The 22,662-nt window shown below is 46.3% G+C and overlaps 1 protein-coding gene across 1 annotated transcript in view; it reads left to right on the top strand.

The window, feature by feature from the left end:
- The first annotated feature begins 1,996 nt into the window (after positions 1-1,996).
- Positions 1,997-22,662, top strand: part of ABLIM3 (actin binding LIM protein family member 3) — a 143,912-nt gene continuing 123,246 nt past the window's right edge. Inside the window, exon 1 of the mRNA XM_082835738.1 lies at positions 1,997-2,435. Within this exon, the coding sequence (XP_082691864.1) occupies positions 2,423-2,435 (13 nt within the window). The 5' untranslated portion in view covers positions 1,997-2,422. The remainder of the gene's footprint in view (positions 2,436-22,662) is intronic.

Here is a 22,662-nt window from a genome sequence, read left to right as displayed (position 1 = left end):
ACTGCTGAATGAATGATATGCTTTTATTTGACTATGTAAACCTGAAATCTGAAAAGTTCTGAACATTGAGGTTTTGGGTGATAACTAAATACGTTCACTGAAAAGTCTTAATTTTACATATTAAATTTACCTGAACTTTCTCCCAGGGGGAAAAAAAATTAGAACCTAGCAAGTTACATGTAACTTGGGAATTGAATAAAGAATCTCAATCTGAAAATGTAGGGGGTCTCTAAAGAGATCTTTGGGAATCATTTAAGTATGTATTAAGCACTACTATGTTTTCAAAGTTATTCTAGGCCTTTTCAGTAGCAAAGAGTGGTGAATCACCTGGGATGCTTGTTTAAAATGCAGAGCAAGGGAACCAGGAGCCATTTTTGCAGATCTCTCAGGTGATTATTATACAAACAAAATTGTGAGGAGGTTCCCCCTCCATTGGCAACAACTCCTAATAAGCTATCGAAACGTGTTTCAACCATTACCCTTCAATTTATCTAAAGATCCTTTAATGGCTGTCACATCTTGGAGTCCTGAGCCATATCAAAGTTTTTCACCCTGTGTAAGGTAGAAACATTGTATTTACCTAAAAGATGTTCTTTCCCCAGTTTTAAGAGGGTGGCCACCTACCCTTACCCTGGCCTCACAGACTCTGATGCAGTGACTCACTCTCACAGGGACAAACCTAGAAACGAGAAGCTCTAGTCCAGTTCTGCCACCACATGTTGTGTGTCTGAGGGCAGGTGGCTCAGCCTCTCTGACCCACTGTTTCCTTGTCTACAAATTGGGGGTGTGAGTGTTCACAGCTTTTTTATTCTACCTGTGCTCTAACCAGAGACATGGTATAGACAGGGATTATGTGTCCTTTCAGTCTTGTTCTTCTACACTCCAAAATCATGGTTCTGTGATGACGAACTAGGTTCAGAAGGTGACAGGGCAAGTAGTCAGGGGAATGTAAAAAATCTCACCTCACTGAATTCACCATGACCAAGAGAATCAGAATTTAGGTCTCTTTAATACACACCTACAAAAACTGATTCCAGGAAAAAGAAAACTTTTGGCCATACAAAACTGGGTGAACCAGTGAGGTTGAGTCATGAGGGTACTCACCTGCTGTTTGCCTCAGACAGGGAGGTGTTTCAAGGCGGGCGTTCCTGGGGCTTCTACTCTTGAGGGCTGCACGATATTAGATCCAGGAGAGACCTGGGGCATTCTGTCAACAAATATTTATTGATACCCACTATGTGCCAGGTGCTCTTCTAGGTATTGAGGGCCTGGCAGTGATGCCAACTGACAAGACCCATACTTTGATGGAGCTAATATTCTCATGGAGAGGAGGGATGATTAAAAATATTGTAACAAATGGGTCAGTGATAAGGGGTATGAAGGGGGAGGTAGGGACAGAAGTTAGCAGACTGGAGGAACCCCTAATCTCTTATCCACGTGTCCAGTCGCCACCTTCTACACTTGGGGACGAAGAGGCAGAGACAGCAGTCACCTGCTCAAGACCAGACTACACCCAGCTGGTGAGAAGCAGAGTTGGAAGTGAACACTGGCTTCCTGCAAAGCCAATCCTTTCTTCACAGCCCCTCCCGATGAAGGGTCTATTCTCCTATCATGGTCTAGTCCTTAGAACCCAGAATCAAGGAAGGGAAGCAGCGCTCAAGCACCCCCTTGTTGGCCGCAGGACACAGGGTCCCATCCGTCCCCCTTCACAGCCCAGCACCCAGGGAGAAGCCCGGGCGGGGCGGGGCCTGGACACGCGCCGACGCGTCCAGCAGGTGGCAGCAGCGAGCGGCCGCGCCCCCTGCGCAGCCACCCCGAGAGCCGGCATCATGGATGTCGAGCTCTCCTATTTCGCTTCGCTCGCCTTGGAATTCGAGACCTCAGACGAGGACCAGGATTCATGAATCGGTCGCAGGGGCCCGGGCAGGGGCCTCTGGCTCCCGACGCTGGCCGAGAGGTGGGTCCTGGGGCGGGTCGCTGCTCGCGGCCCCCGGGTGGGGACGCCCTGTCCAGCGGAGCCCGGCGCCCCGCGCGCTGCCCCCGCCCTGCCTCCCTGTGGTCCACACCCCCTTTGGGCTCCCGAGCCGCTGGGCTGCAATAGTCGGGGTGCGCGCGAGCAGGCGCTGCCAGCCCTGCTTCTGCCCGGCAGTCGGGTCCCAGGAGCGGACGGACCCGGCTCCCGCGTCCTCTCTGCCTCCTCCTCCTTGCTGCTCTCACCTGCGCCTATTAGCCCCCTCGCCTTCAAGGCCGGGGGCTACAGCCCAGACTGACAGGGGGACAGCAGAAAGAGAGCACCTGAGGATACAGAGCTGACACTGGACTGCCCTTTTCACCCCCAGGTGATGAGTGAGGTCGGAAGATCGCAAGATTTAAAAAGCATCTGGAGTCTCCGTATTGAAAGACCCAGTGCGAAGGCATCACCATGAACACGAGCAGTAAGTGGGTCCTCCTCTTCTTTGCCATGGGAACAGGGTGGGGGCGGGAGGTGCAGGAGCCGGCGCTGGGGCTGCCTGGAAGGAGGAAGAAGCCTGGCACGGGGGGACACATGGCCCCCAGACTCCTCTTTGGTCCTTTCTGTGCTCCCTCCTGGGCACAGGGATGTGGCTCCGGCTTTTCATGATGATGTGCTCATGTTTTATTGGCAGCGCCACTTGTCTGTGTGGGGAAGGCTGCTTGTCTCCTTCTAGCAATGCCTGGCAAGGCCTCGGAAGCAGTAGTGTGGCCATTGTCTGACTCGGGGGGCTCTGAGGAGACCTCTGGGCTCACAGCTGGAAAGCCAAGGAAGGCCCTGCTTGTCCTGGAGCCGGGAGGAGCAGGGAGGCTGGCCTCGGGCTGGTGGGTGGGTGAGTGGATGTGGGCAGGCCGTGGGATAGGAATGAGCAGTTTGATAAACAAATCATCAGGAAGCCACCTTTGGGTCTGGAGATTGTGAAATATCCTGCTCTTGTGTGCAGGCAGCCCCAGGGGCACAGGGCTGATTTTTTCACACACCTGCAGGCTCTTTAGCCATCATGCGAATGAGAGAAAAGAGACAAGCCCTTCGGCCAAGGTCTCTTAACATCCCAGAAGCAGCAACTGCTCTGCAGAGCCAGCACCAGACATTTTGCTGCTGGGCTGAGCCTCAGCTGCTGAGAAATGCAGTAAGAAATACGAGGCCCAATCCCTTTCTCCTCAATATAGTACCTTTGACCATGGGCACCTGCTGGGGCGGGTGGCATGGGTGCCACCTGGAAGGAGGTCGGGGTTCAAGTCCCCCCTCCTGCCTCCCGGCCAGCTTTGCTTGTCTGGGTTATTTAGCAGCAGGCGGGGTTGTTAAACCAGAGAACCCCTAGGAACATTCACTTCCCTGGGTCTATGACTTTGCCATCTCCTCTCTGGATCCCAAATTGCTCATCTGTGAAATGAGAAGGGTTGAATTAGAGGTCCTTCTAATCTAAGAATCTGCAAGTTTCTTCTAAAAAAGCTAGAGCTGAGAAGCAAGGCCATAGAAATCAATACCTTCTGAGGCTGTGCCCAGACCAAACCCAGTTTCCTCACCCTCCCTCCATTTTAAGGCTTATGGCATGGAAGGGGGGAAAACAAAGCGAAAGCCAGGGAGATGGAAATGAAATATATTTATTTACTATGTATTTGTATGACTCATCTCTCTGCTGTCTTCCTTTGTGTATTACATAGCTATGCTAAGCAAGCGAGTGTAGCTGGACTCCCTCTGCCTCTTACAGCCCAAGAATTTTGCCTCTTGATTTTGACAATCTGGAACAGGGCTGCGGCTTCACACCAGGCTCAGGAAAAGAGCAAAAATTAGGTAGAACTGATCACCTAATGGGCCACATATTTGCATCTGTGTGCTCTCAGACAAGTAAGGATGTGAACTGCCTGTCGCTTCTCACTGTCTCCAGGGGAAAAAATTTTTTATGGGAGTTCTTTCTCACTAAATGACAGGAGAGAAAGGTGGCTCATTTATTTTTCAAGGAACTAAGAAATAAGGTAACAAGCAACAGACCCTGCCCTTTTCTCTCTTTGGAATCATAAGGAACTCTTGTCCCATTAGCAACACTGAGTATTCCTGAAAGAAGGAAACAGATTTTACTTCTTTTAAATTTTCAAATAACAACCAATAGAATTGAATACTGCAGAAGAAGAGGACTAACAAAAATGCCATTCCAGCCTCATATACTTTTTCTAAGTGGGGAGAGTGTGTTTATTTTCTGGGAGTGGTGGAAAATAAACAGAGTGACTTGGACAGTCTTGGGGGCTCTTGAGGTTCCCTAAGAGGAAGTGCTTCTCTAAAGGGCTGCCTGGGGGCACACTGGAGAAACTCACGCTCAGGCTTAGAGGCTGGGCTTCATCATCATTGAGGTTCCTCCCCACCCTGGGAGTCTGCAAAAGGAGAGGGTAGAAATCAGACATTGCAGGAGTGAAGGAGTGACAGGGTCATAAGGTCAGAGGGACAGAACGTTGGCATGAGGTCCTTGGAGTGACCTGATGTAAGCAAAAATGCTCTCCCCTTTAGGATGTGAAATTCTTAACTCAGTCCTCATCATGCCTGAAATTGAACCTAAGAGAAACTGTTCCTCGGTTTTTCTTTCACTTCCACTTACTGAGTCCTCACTCTTTACCAGCCACTGGGCTATGCATTTCACCTGCACCATCTACCCAGGCTCTCACATCCAACCTGTGAGATGGGCATTATTGCTCCAGTTTTACAGGTGAAACCTTTTAGCTAATGTTCAATAACTTCTTCAAGTAGTGCAGGTGATTGTTGGACTTTGAAACGTACTTGGATGCATAGCATTTTCGACAGTGTGTGCCATGCCTAACCAACAGTTCAGATGTCACCATTGAGGTGGGGGCAAAGCATGCGCTTATTATTACATTGCTAATCACTTCATCTGGAGAAGAGGAGCCTCGGCTACAGTCTTACAGCTCATAAGAGTTGATATAGCTCGGGCCCTGCAATCAGGTGGGTCCTGCAATCAGGTGGGCCCAGGTTCTAGTTCTCCTGTTTTCACTTATTAACTGTGTGTTCCTCAGCATGGTTGTGTCATCTGCAAAATGGGAATGATGGGACCTACCTCAGAGTGGAATGGAGATAGTTGTTCATGTGTCGTGTAAAGTTCAGAGAGTGGTAACCGGGACATAGCTGGCATCATGTCAGCGATGGTGGCCAGGCTGTCATTGTCACTGCAGTAGTCAGTGTGGTTCTTGTCATTGTTGACTTGATGAAATTAGCGAGCAGGTCATTCAACCTCTCGGATGTCACATCTTTGTCATAAATTGAAAGGAATGTGGAAGTGTGATCTTGAGGATTAAACAGGATTGTGAGAGATTGCTTTGTAAGTATATGTAAAATTTTTTTTTAATTTATTATTTATTTATTTATTATTTTTGGCTGCTCTGGGTCTTCACTGCTGTGCACGGGCTCTCTCTAGTTGTGGCGAGTGGGGGCCACTCCTCGTTGTGGTGCACGGGCCTCTCATTGCAGTGGCTTCTCTTGTTGCAGAGCATGGGCTCTAGGTGCGCAGGCTTTCAGTAGTTGTGGCTCGTGGGCTTCAGTAGTTGTGGCTCGCGGGCTCTAGAGTACAGGCTCAGTAGTTGTGGCACACGGGCTTAGTTGCTCCGTGGCATGTGGGATCTTCCCGGACCAGGGCTCGAACCTGTGTCCCTTGCATTGGCAGGCAGATTCTTAACCACTGTGCCACCAGGGAAGCCCCTGTAATTTTTTTTTTATTAATAAGAAACACGTCTCAGATGGCAAAAACAGGGGAGTGCCAAGTCAGTGACTCCTCAGAGTACATTTTAGTTTCATCAGAATTCTTTCTTCTGAATTCTAGCTGAGCTTTAGCACACCACAAAGCAGGGCTATGAGAGAAATGGGTAATTTTGGAGATGTAGAGTGGGATGGTGGTCCAGACCTGGCAGAATGCAACAGGTGGGCTCCAGCCTTCTGAGCCAGTAAGGAAAAGGGGAGGAGGGCTCCTTGCAGAGAGAACAAGACACCAAAGGCATGAGCAGGCCACCCAGGGCTAGTACTGAGATGGTACCTCCCCTGGGCCAAGGGCTTCTGGGAAAACAGAGTCATCATTTGTACCTTGGCCTCTGTGGGGTGTGTCTACTGTCCAACCTTTCCTTCCCCCTGCACACCCAACCTAATTCCAGGGATCTGTTATTTGACTCCAACCTGCTGAGGCAGCCTCCTAACTGGTCTCCCTTCACCTACTCCAGCCCCCTTCAGTCTCCTCATCCACCCTCCGAATCACACTTCGCTTAAAATGCAGATCCCATTGCTCTTAAGATGCAAGAGGAAACCCCTCAGCAAGGCCTGGAGGGTCCCCTGTGGCCCAGCCTTGCTCACAGCCCAACCTCATCCACATGTGCCTCTACAGTCTCCATGTTCCTGTCATGTTTGCCTCCTTCAATTCCCTCCTGGAAAGTTCCCTGCCACCAGCACCAGCCCCTCTGCCCACCACCCCTGCTCACCCAGGATGGCCCCTCCTTACCTTCCCAGCCCCAGTCCAGCTAACAGTCCCTGATGACGTTCTCCTCTGTGCACCTTGGCCCTGTTCCTTCAGAGCTTTGTCTGTGTCATCACACACTCACCCCTGGGTCTCATTTTCCGGAACCTACAGAGCAAGAAAAGAGCTGACCCCAGACCCCTTGCTCTCACATAATCCCCAGAGCCATGAGGGCCTCACTACCTAATGTGCATTTTCTTAGGCAACAGTAAGTCTTTGGTTATTCCCTGTCAGTGTCTCCCATTCCCTGTTGGCCCCAGGAGTTCCCAAGACCTGGGAATCAAAGCCAGGGGAGACCGAGTTGACCCCAGAGCATCAGAGGCCCTGAGCACCAGAGTCAATTCTGTGTGTCGTAAAATGCTGTGCTTTGCTTGGGTTGGAACTCCCAGAGCTTCTGAAGCCTGTGGCTTTCCTAGGCACAGAGCCAGCGCTGGCTCATCCTTGAGGTTGGAGAGCGTCCTGCATACCATGTACAGTGGTACCAAGAGGCATTCTCCCTCATTTCATTGGCTTCTTCTGATGGCCCCTTCCTTGGTTGTTATCATGGATTGACATGCCAACAACCTACCTTTTTGGAGTAGACTTTGTTTTGTTGCAGAGAGCATTAAGGGGTCATATAACGCTCACAAAGATGTCATGGGATAGCAGACAGCACACTGGGGCAGTAAAAGCCCAAGCTTTGGGGTATGGATTCCTGAGTTCAAATTTAAGATCTGTCATGTAGTCTCTCTATAATATTGGACAGGATAGATCATGTCTCAACCTGAATTTTTATCATTATAAAATGTTGGCAGTAGTGCCAGTTGGGTTGTTGTGACGATTAAGTGAAATAACATGAGAAACTCAGCGGTGGTGGGTCTCAGGGAATGAAGTTGAATCTTAAGTTGAGTTGGCCATTGAGTAGAACAAAGTTCTGAAATGATGGTGTCATAAGAGCCAAACCCTCTAGTTGAAAATTAGCCTGTTTTGCTGGTATTGTGGCCAGCGCTGGGTTCTGTACCTAAGAGAGCCACGGCTTTCAGGAAGCCTTCAGGAAGATGATTAACCTGGTATTGTATATGGCATGAGTCTAAAAGGGCAAGGCAGGAAGTTAGATCCTAGATGAGAGACAATTAGCCTAGTTCAGAAAAGGTCTGATGGCCAGGATTTGGGTGGCTGTAAGAATAGAAATAAGTGGAAAGATGCTTTAGAAAATAAAGTCTGCATGGCCTTGCACCTGATCGAGTTATAGGGTGAAAGAGAAGAGGAGTCTGTCTTAGGGTCCTGGCAGGGAACAGATGTGCAATTTGAGGGGAGTTAAACAGGAGTCTTTGCAAGTGTGTGAGAAGGGTGTAGAGAAACAAACAAGGAGAAGCCAGGATGGCCCAAGACTGGGAGGCTAGTAACAGCGACCCATTACCACTCTTACCACACCTGCCCCCAGACCTAAAAAGGAAAAAAAAAAAAAAAGGAAGCCAGAGACCCAGTAAGCTGTAGGGGAGGGACTGCCTGGTAGGAGCAGTGGCCTCTGGCTCCCGGAAGGCAGCCAGCTCATGGCAACACCCCAAGGAAGGAACCAGGGGAATAAATATCCTGACCTCTCTCTCCTTCCTCCCTTGGATTTCCTATGGTACCCGATCCAACCAGGAGCCAGAGGGCAAGGAAGGCTCTGGCTTGATGGGCCCACCATGGTCAGCCTCCCAGGGTAGAGAGGGAGCAGAGTGGATCTGGGGAGGCAAGGGATTTCAGCATTGAAGACACCCAGCACTAGGAGCACGATGACCTTCCTCTGCTAATGTCATTGCCCAGGTCAGGAACGCTAAGAATTCCTAGAGGAAAGGATCCATTGTAAACACAAACACAGGAGGATACTCTTTAAAGAAATTCTAAATTTGCAAAACAGATGAAATAGAGATGATTGTATACTTCATAAGAATAGAGATTTGTTTTTAAACAGTGCTTCCCAAATGAATGGAGCACTTGTTGACAAATGACCACTTAAGGCTAAGGGATGGTTAGAGGAATAATATAAGGAACAAGGTTAAAACAGTCCAAAATGAGTATAACACATCTCTGCAAATCACAATGTGATTTCAAGAGTACTTGTGTTGCATAAAGGAAGTGATATCAGTTCTGAACGCCAACACTCCTATCTGGCAAAAGCTTTATCTGACTGAGATAACATCTGGTGTCCGTGAATGTCAACAACTGGCTAATACCCGGCATTAGCCAGTACCGTTGTAAAGAACAGAAAACAACCAGAAGTGTGTGAGTACCTCTTACTTGTTGGGTGTTTCGCCAGTTAAATTGTTTTTAAAGGGCACAGCTGGGTTCGCCTTCCAGCCCTGCCCTTTCCTTGCTGTGTGTGCTTGGGCAAGTCACTTACCTTCTCTGTACCTCTGATCCTCATCTCGAATGATAATCACAGGGGGTGTAGTAATAGTGCCTCTCTCACAAAGTTGTTATAAAGAATAAATAAGTTGAGTTGTGAATTGCTTAAAATGGTGCCTGGCATATAGCAAATGTTTATAAAACGAATAAAAATAGTGTATATTAGTTTGCCAGAGCTGCCATAACACAAAAGTACTACAAACTGGGTGGCTTAAATGACAGAAATGTATTGTCTCATAGTTCTGGAGCTGAAAGTCCAAAATCAAAGTGTCAGCAGGGTTGGTTCCTTCTGAGGGCCATGAGGAAAGGATCTGCTCCAGGCCCCTCTCCTTGGTTGTGGGTGGCCATCTTCCCTCTGTTGTCTCTTGACATTCGTTTTCTGTCTATGCATATCTCTGTGTCCAGATTTCCCCTTTTGATAAGGACACCAGTCTTACTGGATGAGGGCCCACCCTAATGACACCATTTTAACTTGATTACCTCTGTAAAGACCACATATCCAAATAAGGTCACATTCTGCAGTACTAGGGCTTAGGACATCTCTATACAAATTTGAGGGGACACAATTAAATCCGTAACATAGTGTTTGTTAAGTAAATGACTCCTCAAGGAAAATATTTCCCTGTGGATCAGTTTTCCTGAATACCGGCCACTCCCCAGGGCTAGTGTAGGATGCTGATAATTGGTTATCCACCTAGTCTTGATGTTTAAACCCTCATTTTACCAGCTCTGACCAGCAGAGGTGGAGCCTGCCCCTGAGAACTTGAAGGGGAGTGTTCACACGTAGGAGATGCCCAGAAAAGAGGACCGTGCTGACTCGGTGTTCCACAGTCAGTCTGTCTGCAGAAAACACACTCCCCACCTTACCCCTATTCTGGTCATTATGCACAAGTGTAGCATTTCAACAGTGAAATGGAATTTACAGTCGTGGTAGTGTTTTTCAATCTACCTACTTCCTGGGAACGTCCAGCATGGATAATAAGAATTGGATTGTTCATTTGTTCACTCAACAGATATTTACTGACCACCAGCTCTGTGCCAAGCATGTTGCTGGAGACACAGCAGTAAATATATCAGGCATGGTCCTTGCTTTCGTGGATCATACGGGTCCGCCAAAATGGGCCAGCTGGTGGCCAGCATGATGAGATGTGTTTTATTTGCCCTACACCAGCTTTTCAGTGAGTTTGAATTATTTGCAAACACTCAGAAATCAAAATTGGGGTTTCTAGCTTCTCTTTAAAAACAGTTGAAAGACCTTGCATCCCTGCCTCTATGTTCCTACATGACAGACAACAGTAAGTAGAATTGCCTGCGTTCAGGGGGGCATGTACTGGTCTCTAGAGAGCCACAGTTGCCACCACTTCCTATTACATTGCACAAGGACAGCTTAATATTTTTGTGTTACCTTGCCACTGTAGGCATTTGAATTTATTTTGAATTGAAGTATAATTGATTTACAGTATTGTGTTAGTTTCAGGTATACAGCAAAGTGATTCGTGTATGTATTTTTTTTTTCCATTATAAGTTATAAGATATTGAGTATGGTTCCCTGTGCTATACAGTAAATCCTTATTGTTTATCTATCTTATATATGGGCATTTGAATTTTTTAACCCTAGTCTAGTAGATGATCCATATAACATCAAACACAGATCTGAGGAAACCGCAGCATATCTGTTCATCATAGGAGACAGTCCTGTCTGGAGTTAGCAATTGATTAACAGTGCCATGCTGTAAAGTACTCTTGAAGTGAGCAAAATCCTGCTTCGTGTCCTTATTTCCCCAGCTGACCCATTCCCAGAGGGTGAGATCATATCCTGTTGGTTACAGTTGGGCAAACAATGTCCTACCCCCATCTCCTAGAGGTCAGTTTCACTTCCAGGGGAATCTGTTAGTAGGGGGTGGGACATAGACCAAAGGAAAGCAGTTCTGGATAACTGGTCCCAGCTCTGGGTACCTTTTCCAGCAAAAGGAAGGTACCCTGGGAGGCTGGACTGTTCCAGAGATTGTTGTGACATATGGGACATGCCTGTTCCAGTGGAGGACATCTAGTCAACAGCATGAGCTCTCTATCAGTAAGGTCAGTCTATATACCCACCCAGCTAAGGGATAATTACTGAAAGGTCACACATTGACCCTAAATGGCTACTCAAGACCTCTCCTCTGTTATGATGGGGGTCTCCTGCGTGAGAAAGAAAGGTGAGAAATTGGATAATGCTAACATTTCTTCACTTGAGAGCAGATTTTTCTTCATTTCTCTGGAAGAAATCAGCCTAGCAAATCATTCATAGAAGGCACAGCACAGTGCCTAGTACATTGTCAGTGCTTAAAAGATACTTGCTGAATCAATTCATTAATTAAAAAAACCCACTCTCTTTTTCTTTATGAAGATCTCTCTTACTTTCATTTTTATGACCATTTGCTAAGTTGCCCACCTGGATATTCCAAGGCACTTCAAATTCAAACTAAAATTTAATAAACTTATTCTTTTTAAAAGAAAAAAAACCTTCTTCTACTCTGTGGTCCCAGTTGATTGCTAGAAACTCCATCTACCCAGGAACATAAGTTAGTAGTCAGAAAGTAGCCTCCATCTGCATTTCCCTTTCCTTCACTCTCCTGTGTTCAGTCTGTGTCCACATCTGGTCATTCCTGCCTCCCAAACATGGCCTGAACTCTTCCTTCCTCAACTGCCATCACTTCCCAATGTCTATGGCACCAGCCATTGGAGTAAATGGTTGGGGGAGAGCTGAGTTGCTCTCAGGTTCACTTGGAGGCATCAGAGCCATGTGGGCTGCCCAACAGTGTGATTCCAGGCTGCAGGGGCAGGAGGCGGTCATAGCACTGCTCTGCAGAACCCTGATTAGGCTGTATCTGAGCAGTGCATTCAGGGCGGAGCATGCCTAGGAACTGTGGGAGGACTTGAAACACGCTGGGGAGAGGGCCCTGAAGGAGCAGTAGAGAGTTAGCCCCACACTCTGGTTTTGTGTCCCCAAGAGAGTATGGATGATCCTTTGCTACTGGGTTGTGCCCCTGGGTTGTGCCCTGCAACCCAGAAGTCGTAGCCTCTTTTCTGAGGGCACCACCATCCAGACAGAAGGTCCACACAGGCTCCACTTTGCTGTCTTATTGCCCCCTGTGCTGTGGTTACTGCTGTGTGCTCGTGCCACAGGCCCACCCCCTCTTTTGGCAGAATGCCACTCTCTACTGCATGTATCATTTCAAAAGCTTTTTCCTCGCATCTGCTTAATTTTGTGCAAAGCACAGGTCTTTCTCCATGGGCTGTTATCTCTTGTCCTCGCCAGCACCAGCAGGGCCAATGAAAGGACTGCTTTGCAATAGTCTAATGACACAGTTGATCTATTTTAAGCACCTGAAGCACACTCCACCGAGTGCCAATCTTCCCACAGCAAGCTGCTCTCAGCGTGCAGGGGCAGGGCCAGCCCGAGGTCTGTTCCTGCCTTTTGAAATCTGGAGAAAGAGCCCAGGGATCCAGACCCTGCCCATCCAAGGATGATCTAAGGCAACTGTATAATTAGATATTTTCACAGTCAGCATGAGATGTTCTACAAGGAGAATTGCCTGTGATTATAGGGCGTAGGAACCTCAGATGACCATAAATTCCTCTTTCAAAGGGCAGAGACAGAGCCTGGGCCCTTTACATGTAGGGAGAAGGGACCTGGGAGGCAGCATTTCAGAAACAAAGAGAAGCCCAAGCACCATCAGAGATGCCTTAGCCTCACACCCATTTTCTCCTCCTCCTAATCAAGAGACATTCTTTTCCAATTACAGCCTATTTGAGTGCAGTTGTTTACAGATAGTATTTATTTAATCCTTACAACAATCCTGCATGGCCCTTCCCTGCTCTGTATCTAAGGATGGTCCCCCTCTGTGTTGTTGGCTTTCACCATCCTTCACAGAACTCACCACAGTCGGTAATTGTTTTAGCCATTAGCTTGTTTTCTTCATTTCTGTCTCTTTTCCCTTTTGGACTATAAGCCACATGATGGCTCTGTGACAGGCCTGTTTTGTTCACTGCTGAGTCCTCCAAACTCATTACAGCACTTGGCACAAAGTGATGACTGCCAGTGACAGTTCATGTTTGTTGAGCATTAACTGTGTGCCAGGCGCAGTGCTAAGCTCTTCATAGACATGAATGCACTTAACCTTCACGGAAGTCCTGTGAGGTAGATGCTAATAATATCCTCATTTTACAGAGGTGCAAACCGAGGCTCAGAAAAGAGGTCGCTGGCCCTAAGTCTCATATTTAACAAGTAATGAAGCCGTGAATGAATATGTGAATGGATGAATTTCACAGGGAATATTTAATACTCCCATTTTGCATAAAAGGGAAATGAGGTTCAAAGGTCACACGAGCTGGGAGGTGGTGGGGCAGGTGTTTGAAACCATGTCGAGCTGACTCCGAGGATCTTTTCCCTCCTCCCTGCTTCCTCCTTTTCACCGTCTTTCCCCATTTTACTGTGACGAGAGTCACGGGGGTAAAGTATGGGTTAGGGTGGCTGGTCTTGTTTCCCGTTGGATGTCCCAGCACTGCTCCCCTGTTCACTAGGGCAATGACACAAATCCCTGCTCTGTGCATGGCGATGTGCCAGGCGCTGTGGGATCGGAGATGCATAGGACAGAGAGTGTGACCTCAGGCGGCCTCCTTCCAGCATCACCCAGGGGCAGACACGAGCATGTGTGGCTAAAATACGGCGAAACCCTCTTGAGTGCTGAGAGGGAAGGACAGAGTGAAGAGGGAGACAGGCCAAATTCCCCTGGAAGACCTGGGGAATACTTAGTGGAAAAGGTAGCACTCAGTCTAGACCTTGAGAAGTAGCTTGGAAGCGGACGAAGGGCATTCCAGATGGGCTCATCCATCCGTTCTCCCAGGCAAGCTTCCACAATCGCTTGTTATACACCTTCTGCATCCCCGGCCCCTGGCTTGTTGGGGGGAGGGCGAAATAAACAGATACAGAGAGTTTCGGGAAAGGTCAGGAAGTCCGGTTGTCTGTAATCTATGGAGTATGAGGAGGTGGCCAGTGAGGAAATAAGGCTGGGGAACTGGGGAGGATCAGATCTCTGAGAGTTTTACACGCCAGGCCGGGGAGTATTTGTTACAGTCTGTGGCCAGTGAGGAGCCATGAGAGGTTTTGAGCTGAGCAGTGACACCCCCACCGCCTCTGCCCCCACCCCCCGCCCCTGCCACCGAGCTGTGCATTATTTAGGAAGATCTCCTTGGCAACACGCACCTGATGGATGGGAGAGCCCAGAGGCAGTAGAGGCAGGCTAAGCACCATGGAGCAGGTGTGAGTGGGTGAGAGGGGAAGGCGTGAGGGGCAGAGAGGACGAGCTGGCAGTGGTTCCCCCAGCCACACTCTGCATTGCTGTCAGCGTTACTGCTCTTGTCCTCGCAAGTGGACCTGTTATCTGATTCTGATTGCCGGGACTGTGCGAACTGATACTTTGAAAACTGGGTTACTGACCAAATCGAGACGCCTTAGATAGTGTATTTGATAAGCATTTGAGTTGTGGAGTCAGACTGCCTGGGTTCAAATTCCAGCTCAGCCACCGACTAGCTGTGCAGCCTTCAGTGACTTGCTTTACTCCCTACCCTCACACACAGCTTCAGGTTCCTCTCAAGAAGGGAGTAATAGGGGAGGGCTGAGTAAGGGAATGGGTGTTAGATGCTTAGCACGCATGCAATAATGATTAACAGCAGTAAAGTAGTGAAATACATTTGAATGTGTTGGGAAAATCCCCCTTCTGCTTTCTTTTTTTTTTTAAATGGTGGTATCTTTTTTTAATACATAAATTTATTTATTTATGGTTGTGTTGGGTCTGCGTTGGGTCTTCACTGTGGTGCGCGGGCTTCTCATTGCAGTGCCTTCTCTTTTGGAGCACGGGCACTAGGCGTGCGGGCTTCAGTAGTTGTGGCACGTCACCTCAGCAGTTGTAGCACATGGGCTCTAGAGCGCAGGCTCAGCAGTTGTGGCTCACGGGCTTAGTTGCTCCTCGGCATGTGGGATCTTCCCAGACAGGGCTCGAACCCGTGTCCTCTGCATTGGCAGGCGGATTCTTAACCACTGCCCCACTAGGGAAGTCCCGGAAAACCCCTTTCAATATACAAATTAATCAACGTATGGTATGGTTAGGACCAGTCACCTCTTGATCTTTCCATTGGAAAGGGGAGCAGAGGTATGTACTGATAACCCAGGACTTTTATTTAGCTAACATTTAAGGAGGGCTTTATTATATGTCAAAGTATATTCTAAACTTTCCGTGAATTGTCTCTTTTGATCCAGGCATGAGTCAGCAGTGAAATTAATGTTGTAGAGGACAGTCCTACTTGAATAGGGAGCATGTATTGGCAGACTTTTTCTGTAAAGGGCCAGGTTGTAAATATTTTGGGCTTTGTGGGCCATACGGTCTCTGAGGCATGAAAGCAGCCCATGACAATATGTGGTCAAATGGATGAGGTGACATCCGATCACAATTTATTTCCAAAAATAAAGGTGGAGGGGGATTTAACCTGTGGGCCAGTTTGCCGACCCTTATGCTAGATGACCTCTAAGACCTCTTCCAACATTAGAATTCCAATCTAAAATGATGATACAGAAATGCCTAATCTCTCTTATTTAGTTCATCTTTGTAACTATAAAGGAAGTTTACTTCAAATATGATAAAGATTACACTGGAAAGATAGACCCAGAAAGGACTGTAGAAGGCCTTCTCCATTCCCTGTGTGCCTTCATTTTCTTCACAGCCCATAATTCACACTGTGGTATTACATGACTCATGTGACCACTAAATGCCAGGCTGCACAGGCTGCCCTGGGGTCTGTTGAGTAGACCGCTCTTGATATTTAGGCCAGAGGCTCTCCACTTGGGAAAAGCCATAAAAGGCAATATTCCATGCCAGTGCCTCAGTGTCCAAAGCAAAGTCTCCTCCTACTTTGCTCCCCATTCACATTTCCTATTCTAAGCCCACATTCCCTTTTAATGATGTATTGATACAATAGCCAGATTGTCTGTCCAACATGTTTTATCATCTCTCCATCTGATTCCTTGCAAGAACTTCCCCCCAACTCCATGTAACAGTACAAATGAGCTGTCAATTATGTGCCACCCCCAGGGGGTGGCACATGACCTAGACTAGCAAGTCAGAGTACCCCATCTACCTGTGCCTCAAGGATTTGTTCATCAATGCACATTAGACCCAAGAGAGGCCAACCATAGTATTCCCTGGAATTGGATAGGGAGATACTGGGAGGAAGTATTCATTCCATTGATATTGCTGAGCTGAGGAGATGAGGCTCTGGAGGTTCTGGTGGCCATTCCTGTCCAACATGTGGGAAGAAGCTGTCTGAAAAATAGAAGACGTCATAGCTCTGACCATATAGTAAAGCCTCAGAATCCAGCCAGATCTGAAGGCAGAGGCTACCCACCCCACCCCACCCCACCCCACCCCACCCCACCCCACCCGTAGACCTCCCAGTTGCAAGAACCAACAGATTCCCTGTTTTGCTTAACCTAGTTTCAGTTGGGTTTCTGTAAATTACAATGGAAAGGATCCTAACTAAGGTACTTGCTGTTGTTGTTATTTCACCCTTTTTCCCATTGGCAATTACCTCATATAATTACCCTCATTTATCAAAATCCTAGCCATTTTTAGGCCAGAAGCTTCCTCTCATCCACTTCTGAAGTGGTTTCATTCCCTTTTCTGAAGTCCATGACCCTTGTTTTATTTATTTTTTTAAAAAAAATAGGATTCTTGTCTGTGTCTCTCATTTTTTTTATTTTTAGTTTTTGGCCATGCCATGTGGCATGTGGCATCTTAGTTCCCCATCCAGGGACTGAACCTGTGCCCTCTGCAGTGGAAGCATGGAGTCTTAACCACTGGACCTCCAGTCCTGTTTTAAAACATTCTTATGGTTATGGGTCATTTGCTGTAACTCAACATGGTTTATTCATGTGCATTTCCTAGCACCCCTCTTAGATTATAAGCTCCTTGAGGACAGGAGCCATGTGTCCGCAGGGAATAGTACATTTTCTCCACAACTGCAAGCAACAGACCACTGGGGAGTCAGAGCGTTACTGCTGGAACTTATAAATCCATGTGTGCACCAAGCCACAAATGCATAATATTCTGTCAAATGCACATGTATAAGAAAAATCAATATGGCAAAATAACTATTACTTTAAAATAATGCTAAGGTAGTGAGGCTAACTAATATATACTTTTTTTTCTTTTTTTTTTTGGCTGCGTCGGTTCTTTTAGTTGCAGCATGCAGGATCTTCCTCGCAACGTGGGGGCTCTTCGCTGTGGCACGCAGGCTTCTCTCTAGTTGTGGCGCATGGGTTTTCTCTCTCTAGTTTAGGCGCATGGGCTCAGTAGTTGCAGCGCGCGGGCTTAGTTGCCCCACAGCATGTGGGATCTTAGTTCCCAGGAATCGAACCTGCTTCCCCTGCATTGCAGGACAGATTCTTTACCACTGGACCACCAGGGAAGTCCCTAACTAATATTTTTGATGATAAAAAGAAGTCCTCAAATGATCTGAATGTGGTTACATGGAGGAAACAAATGTAAAATTCTTGAACTTTACACTTAAGATTTATACACTTTATGCAAGTTATGCCACAATAAAAAGTAAAAAAACAGGGATGTCCCCGGCGGTCCAGTGGTTAAGACTTCGCCTTCCAATGCAGGGGGTGTGGGTTCGATCCCTGGTCAGGGAGCTAAGATCCCACATGCCTCGTGGCCAAAAAACCAAAACATAAAACAGAAGCAATATTATAACAAATTCAATAAAGACCTTTTTTAAAAAGTAAAAAATAAGATAAAAATAAAGGCATCCTTATACTTGACAAGCCTGTTCATCACTAGTCAATACACAAAACTTAATTTGAGATAGACCATAGACCTTCATAAACTAAAAGTTAAAACTATACAGCTTCTAGAAGATAATATAGGAGAATATCTTATGACTTTGAGGTAGGCAATGACTTCTTAGAACACTAAGAACAGCCAAAATGGGCAAGAAATTGTAGCAGACACTTACAAACGGATGCTCAGCATCATTAGTCATCAGAGAAAAGCAAATTAAAGCCACCTCTTTCCACCCGCCAAAAGGGCTTAAATTCCTCATACATTATTGGTAGGAATGTAAAATGGTACAACTTCGGAAAACTGTTAGGCAGTTTCAGAAAAACTCAACACACACCTAATTAAGATCCAGCAGCTCCATTCCTAGGTATTTATCCGTGAGAGATGAAAACATAAATCTGCAAAAAGATTTGTGCAGGAATGTTCCTGGAAGCTTAATTCATAATATCCCAAAGCTGGGAACAACCCAAATGTTCATTTATGGACAAATGGATAAGCATGCCACTCAGCAAAAAACAAACCAACTATTGATACATGCCACAGTATGAATGAAGCTCAAAAGCACGCTGAGTAAAAGAAGCCAGACAAAAAAGCACATACTGTATGATTCCATTATCAGAAGTTCAAGAACAGGCAGAACTAATCTATATGGTTGGAAATCATATCAGAGTTTGCCTCTGGTTGGGGGATGGAATGATTGATTGCAAAAGGTTATAGCAGATTATCTCCATATTATGAAAATGTGCCCTGTCTTGGCTGAGATGTTGTCTACATTTATATATTTGTCAAAACTTTTTGTATTTAAGAGTTATATATTTAATTATTTGTAAATTATACCCAATTATATATAGATGAAACCTTTTTAAAGATTCCTAGGCTTAGATACAGAAGAACTGACTCCTAATCTCAGCTCTCCTACTAGCTCTGTGACATCTGCTAATATCCTCATCAGTTCAGTGGGTCTATCCTATTATCTTTGCTTACCTCAAAGGACTATTTCAACTATTATCACACCTGGGAAAGTGCTTGGTGAACTTCCAGGCATTGTACATTTCAAGAGCTTCCTCTTCAACCGATTTTGTGCAGGTCTCTTCCTGGCCCTAATGTTCCAGCTACACTGGCCTCCTTGAACTCACCAGGTACTTTCCAGCCTTAGGACCCTTGTATATGCTATTTCTCCACCTGCATTGTTCTGGCCCCTGGTCTTCCATGGCTGGATTCCTTGCCTCCTTGCAGTCTCAGCTGAAATAGTTTACCTTCAGATTGTCTCTCCCCAAGCCTTATTCATTTCCTTCTTTCTTGTCACACTTTGTAATTATCTGTTGCTTACTGTGTATCTTTCCTGTGGAATTGTAAAGCCCCAAAGGAGAAGAAACATGCTTGTTTTATTCACCAGCGTAAATTCCCCAGTTGTTGGCACATAGAAATTACCCAGTAAATATTGCCCAATAAATAACTACACCAGTGAAGATGGTATTAACATTAGCAAATGAACTTTGTAATCTTTTCGTGCTGACTCAGGACTTTCTGCTTGGAGCAAGGTCTTCCCTGGGCCTTGGTGGGTGTCAGGAAAGCGACAGCAGGATAATGCTAGTATCACTGTAGCACGCTCACCAAGGAAGAGCTTTCTGCGTCAGGGGATTCAAGGAAATCTTAGGACATCTTGTCCTTAGGAAGGCTAGGACACTTTTTATTTATGCGTCTGCTTTGTGGTCCCTCTGCTGGGCTGTGACCTGGGGGTTCTGCATTTATCTCCAGGTTGAGAAGAGTCTGAAGCACAAGCGGGCTAGCTATCTATCATGTAGCCATTGTCCTCCATCTCCAGGGCCCTACGCATCCCATGCCCAGCCCAGGGCCCAAGAGCAGGTGGAATGAATGCCTGTGTCCGCATCCATCCTCTTCTTTGGCACTTTTCAGACCTCTGGTCCATCATGTGGCCTTTTAGCCCTAATTGCTTTCCTCTCTCTCCTTCTAATAATCACATCACCTTTTGGGGGGTTTCTGGATGTGAAAGCCATTGCCCTCATTGAGGCTGTTTCTTTCCTGAGAGTCAGCCCCAAGTCCAGGGCACCTGGGCATCACCCTCAGCTGATCTGCCCACGGGAGCTCTCTGAAACCCTCTGTTTTACCACTGGAATGTTTGCTGACCTGGATTATTTTGGCTTTTGCGACATCATTCTGTGCTATGGAGAAATGCTTGTTAGCCAGTAGCAAAGTCCACTTGAGGGTATGAACTTAAGAGAATGCTCTGGTGAAAATCTAAGGGGCTTTGAAATAGGAGAGAAGTCTACCCCTTCCTCCCACCCACTTCCTCCATAGCCAAAATTCTGCCTTGCTGTCTCCCTTGCAATCTGTATTCTTTTCACCAGATAATATCAATAAGCCTTTTATGTGAGTGGGATTTGGGGCTTCTCTGTTTCTCATCTGAAAATCTATCCTGTGCCAGTGAGTTTGGGCCTCTGGCCCACATGTTAATTATTGTACCAGGGTTCCTAGAGTTGACTGGGGACAGAATGCCTCTTTGGCTAGAAGAGAGGTATTCTGGTAGATTTTTTTTTTTTTTGAGGCATTAATCTAGTTTAGAAAGGCTGTGAGGGTGAAAATGCGTGTATTCTCCATTGATGTTTGTTCCTTCTTGTTTGAGCTCCACACTTAGCTGGGATTTGGGAATCAAATGCTGGTGAATCTCTGGGGATTTCTTGAACTTACATTGGCAATAGTCATTTTTTGCTGCCATTAGTGTCAAGAAATTAAAAAAAAAACCCAGTATTTTAAGATGCAGAATGGTGAAAAGGGAGTCCAGTGGTGTGTATCTGTGCATGCGTGTCTGCAAGTGTAGAAAAGAAAACTCCCTGAACTAGCTGTCCAAAGGCCTGGGTTGGAGTCTGGGACAATCTCAGTTCCCTGAGCCTCAGTTTGCTCATCTATAAAATAGGTGGAGTGATTTTGCCTCACTTGACTCATGTTTTGTGATCATCAAATAAGGCAGTGAATGAGAAGACCTTTGAGTTACCTTCTGTTTTGCTAGGTATTAAATAGATGCCTTCTCCCTTGGCTGTTCTTTGAAAGAGAAGCCAGCAAATATTTGAATTGTTTTTTCTTATAACTTTTGATTGTTGGCTATGTTTCTTTTAGTCATTAAAATTTAATACCGTTGTGCACAGAAATTGAGCAGAAGGCAAATCCAGCTTTATTTGGGTTATAGGTAAATGGGGCAAGGTAAAAAGTGTCCGTTCATTGTGAGTCTAACGTCCTTGTGTACAACTGTCCTCATTTCAAATATTCCATCCCGTCGTTAGGCCATGCATCCAACCATGCGTTTCAGTATCTCATTCAGAAAGTGTGGTCTCTATAATTAAATGATGATAAAAAGAGACACAGGACAGTGACCATAGGATAGAAGCTTTGCTCTTCTCTTTGTGTCTGGAAGGGCAGTGAGCAAGCCAGACCAGAAAGAAAGAACCCTTTCATCGTGCCCATCAGAGCAGGTGACTGCTCTGTTTTGGCCGACAGGCCCAGAATGTCACCCTTCAGCTCCTTTTACAATTCCCAGATGAATGGTGCCCGTCACAGGATTCGCCCATGCCTAGTTTGGGAAGGACACCCTTGTAAATCTCGGTATGCCTCACTGTTTACTACTCCCCTCACTCAACACTGAAAATCTTTTAACAGTCTTCAGCTGTTTTTTTAATTGAATTATAGTTGATTTACAATACTGTGTTAATATCAGGTATACACCAAAGGTATATATATATATTTTCAGATTATTTTTCATTATAGGTTATTACAAGATATTGAATATAGTTCCCTGGGCTATACAGTAAATCCTTGTTGCTTCTGTATAGCCCAGGGAACAGTATTTTATGTACAGTATCTGTTTGTATCTGTGAATCCCATACTCCTAATTTACCCCTCCCACCCGCCCCCCATCCCTCTCCCCTTTGGTGACCATAAATTTGTTTTCTATGTCTGTGAGTCTGTTTCTGTTTTGTATATAGATTCATTTGTATTAGCTTTTAGATTCCACATGTAAGCGATACCATGTAATTTTTGTCTTTCTCTGTCTGACGTCACTTAGTATGATATTCTTTAGGTTCGTCCATGTTGCTGCAAGTGGCAATATTTCATTCCTTTTTTGTGGATGAGTAACATTCCATTGTATATATATATATACACACACCACATCTTCTTAAGCCAATTTCTGTGATGGGCACTTGGGTTGTTTCCATGTCTTGGGTATTGTAAATAGTGCTTTTAGGCTGTTCTTTAGACAGTTTCTACCAGTGACCAGCCTGACAGAGGCAGTGGGGCAAGAGCGGTAAGAACTGAAAGCCGTCTGCCTCAAGATGCATCTTTCAGGACCTATAACACATCCGCATGTGGAAGCACCTCTGTCATGTCTGTTTTGGAGTGGGAGTCTCCCAGTGTTGAGAGGGAGCAGGGTGTATTAGAAGGAAAAGAAAGAAAACCAGGTGACTGTCACCTACTGCCGGAGGGGAGGAGGGTCTGAAAAGAGATGGGGGAGGCTGGCAGGGACCAGGCCATGCAGGCCCTTGTCGACCATGGCAAGGAGTCTGGCTTTATCCCAAGGGCAAAGTGAAGCCATTAAATGGTGTTAAATGCCACTCAAGTGGTGAGCACTTCAGCACTTCAGGGGTAAGCATCACCGGATTTGCGTTTTGAAAGTATCACTCTGGCGACTGTGTGGAGAAATGAGTGGGGAAAGGAGGCCAGTTAGGACCTGAGGGGATTCTCCAGGCTGGAGATAATAGGGCCAAAACTAGGGGTAGATGGACAGGGCACCTTCTACTCCTGGGGCATTGCATGGTCTTGATTCCCTGGCAGCTTTTATACCCTTTATGCTATTTAAAATAACGATTTGGAGTCTATATTAG

The sequence above is a fragment of the Leucopleurus acutus genome (assembly GCF_964270905.1).
Source record: "Leucopleurus acutus genome assembly, chromosome: 3".
NCBI lineage: Eukaryota > Metazoa > Chordata > Mammalia > Artiodactyla > Delphinidae > Leucopleurus > Leucopleurus acutus.
Note: the sequence above shows the minus strand (reverse complement) of the source record. Positions and strands in the feature narration are given on the sequence as shown.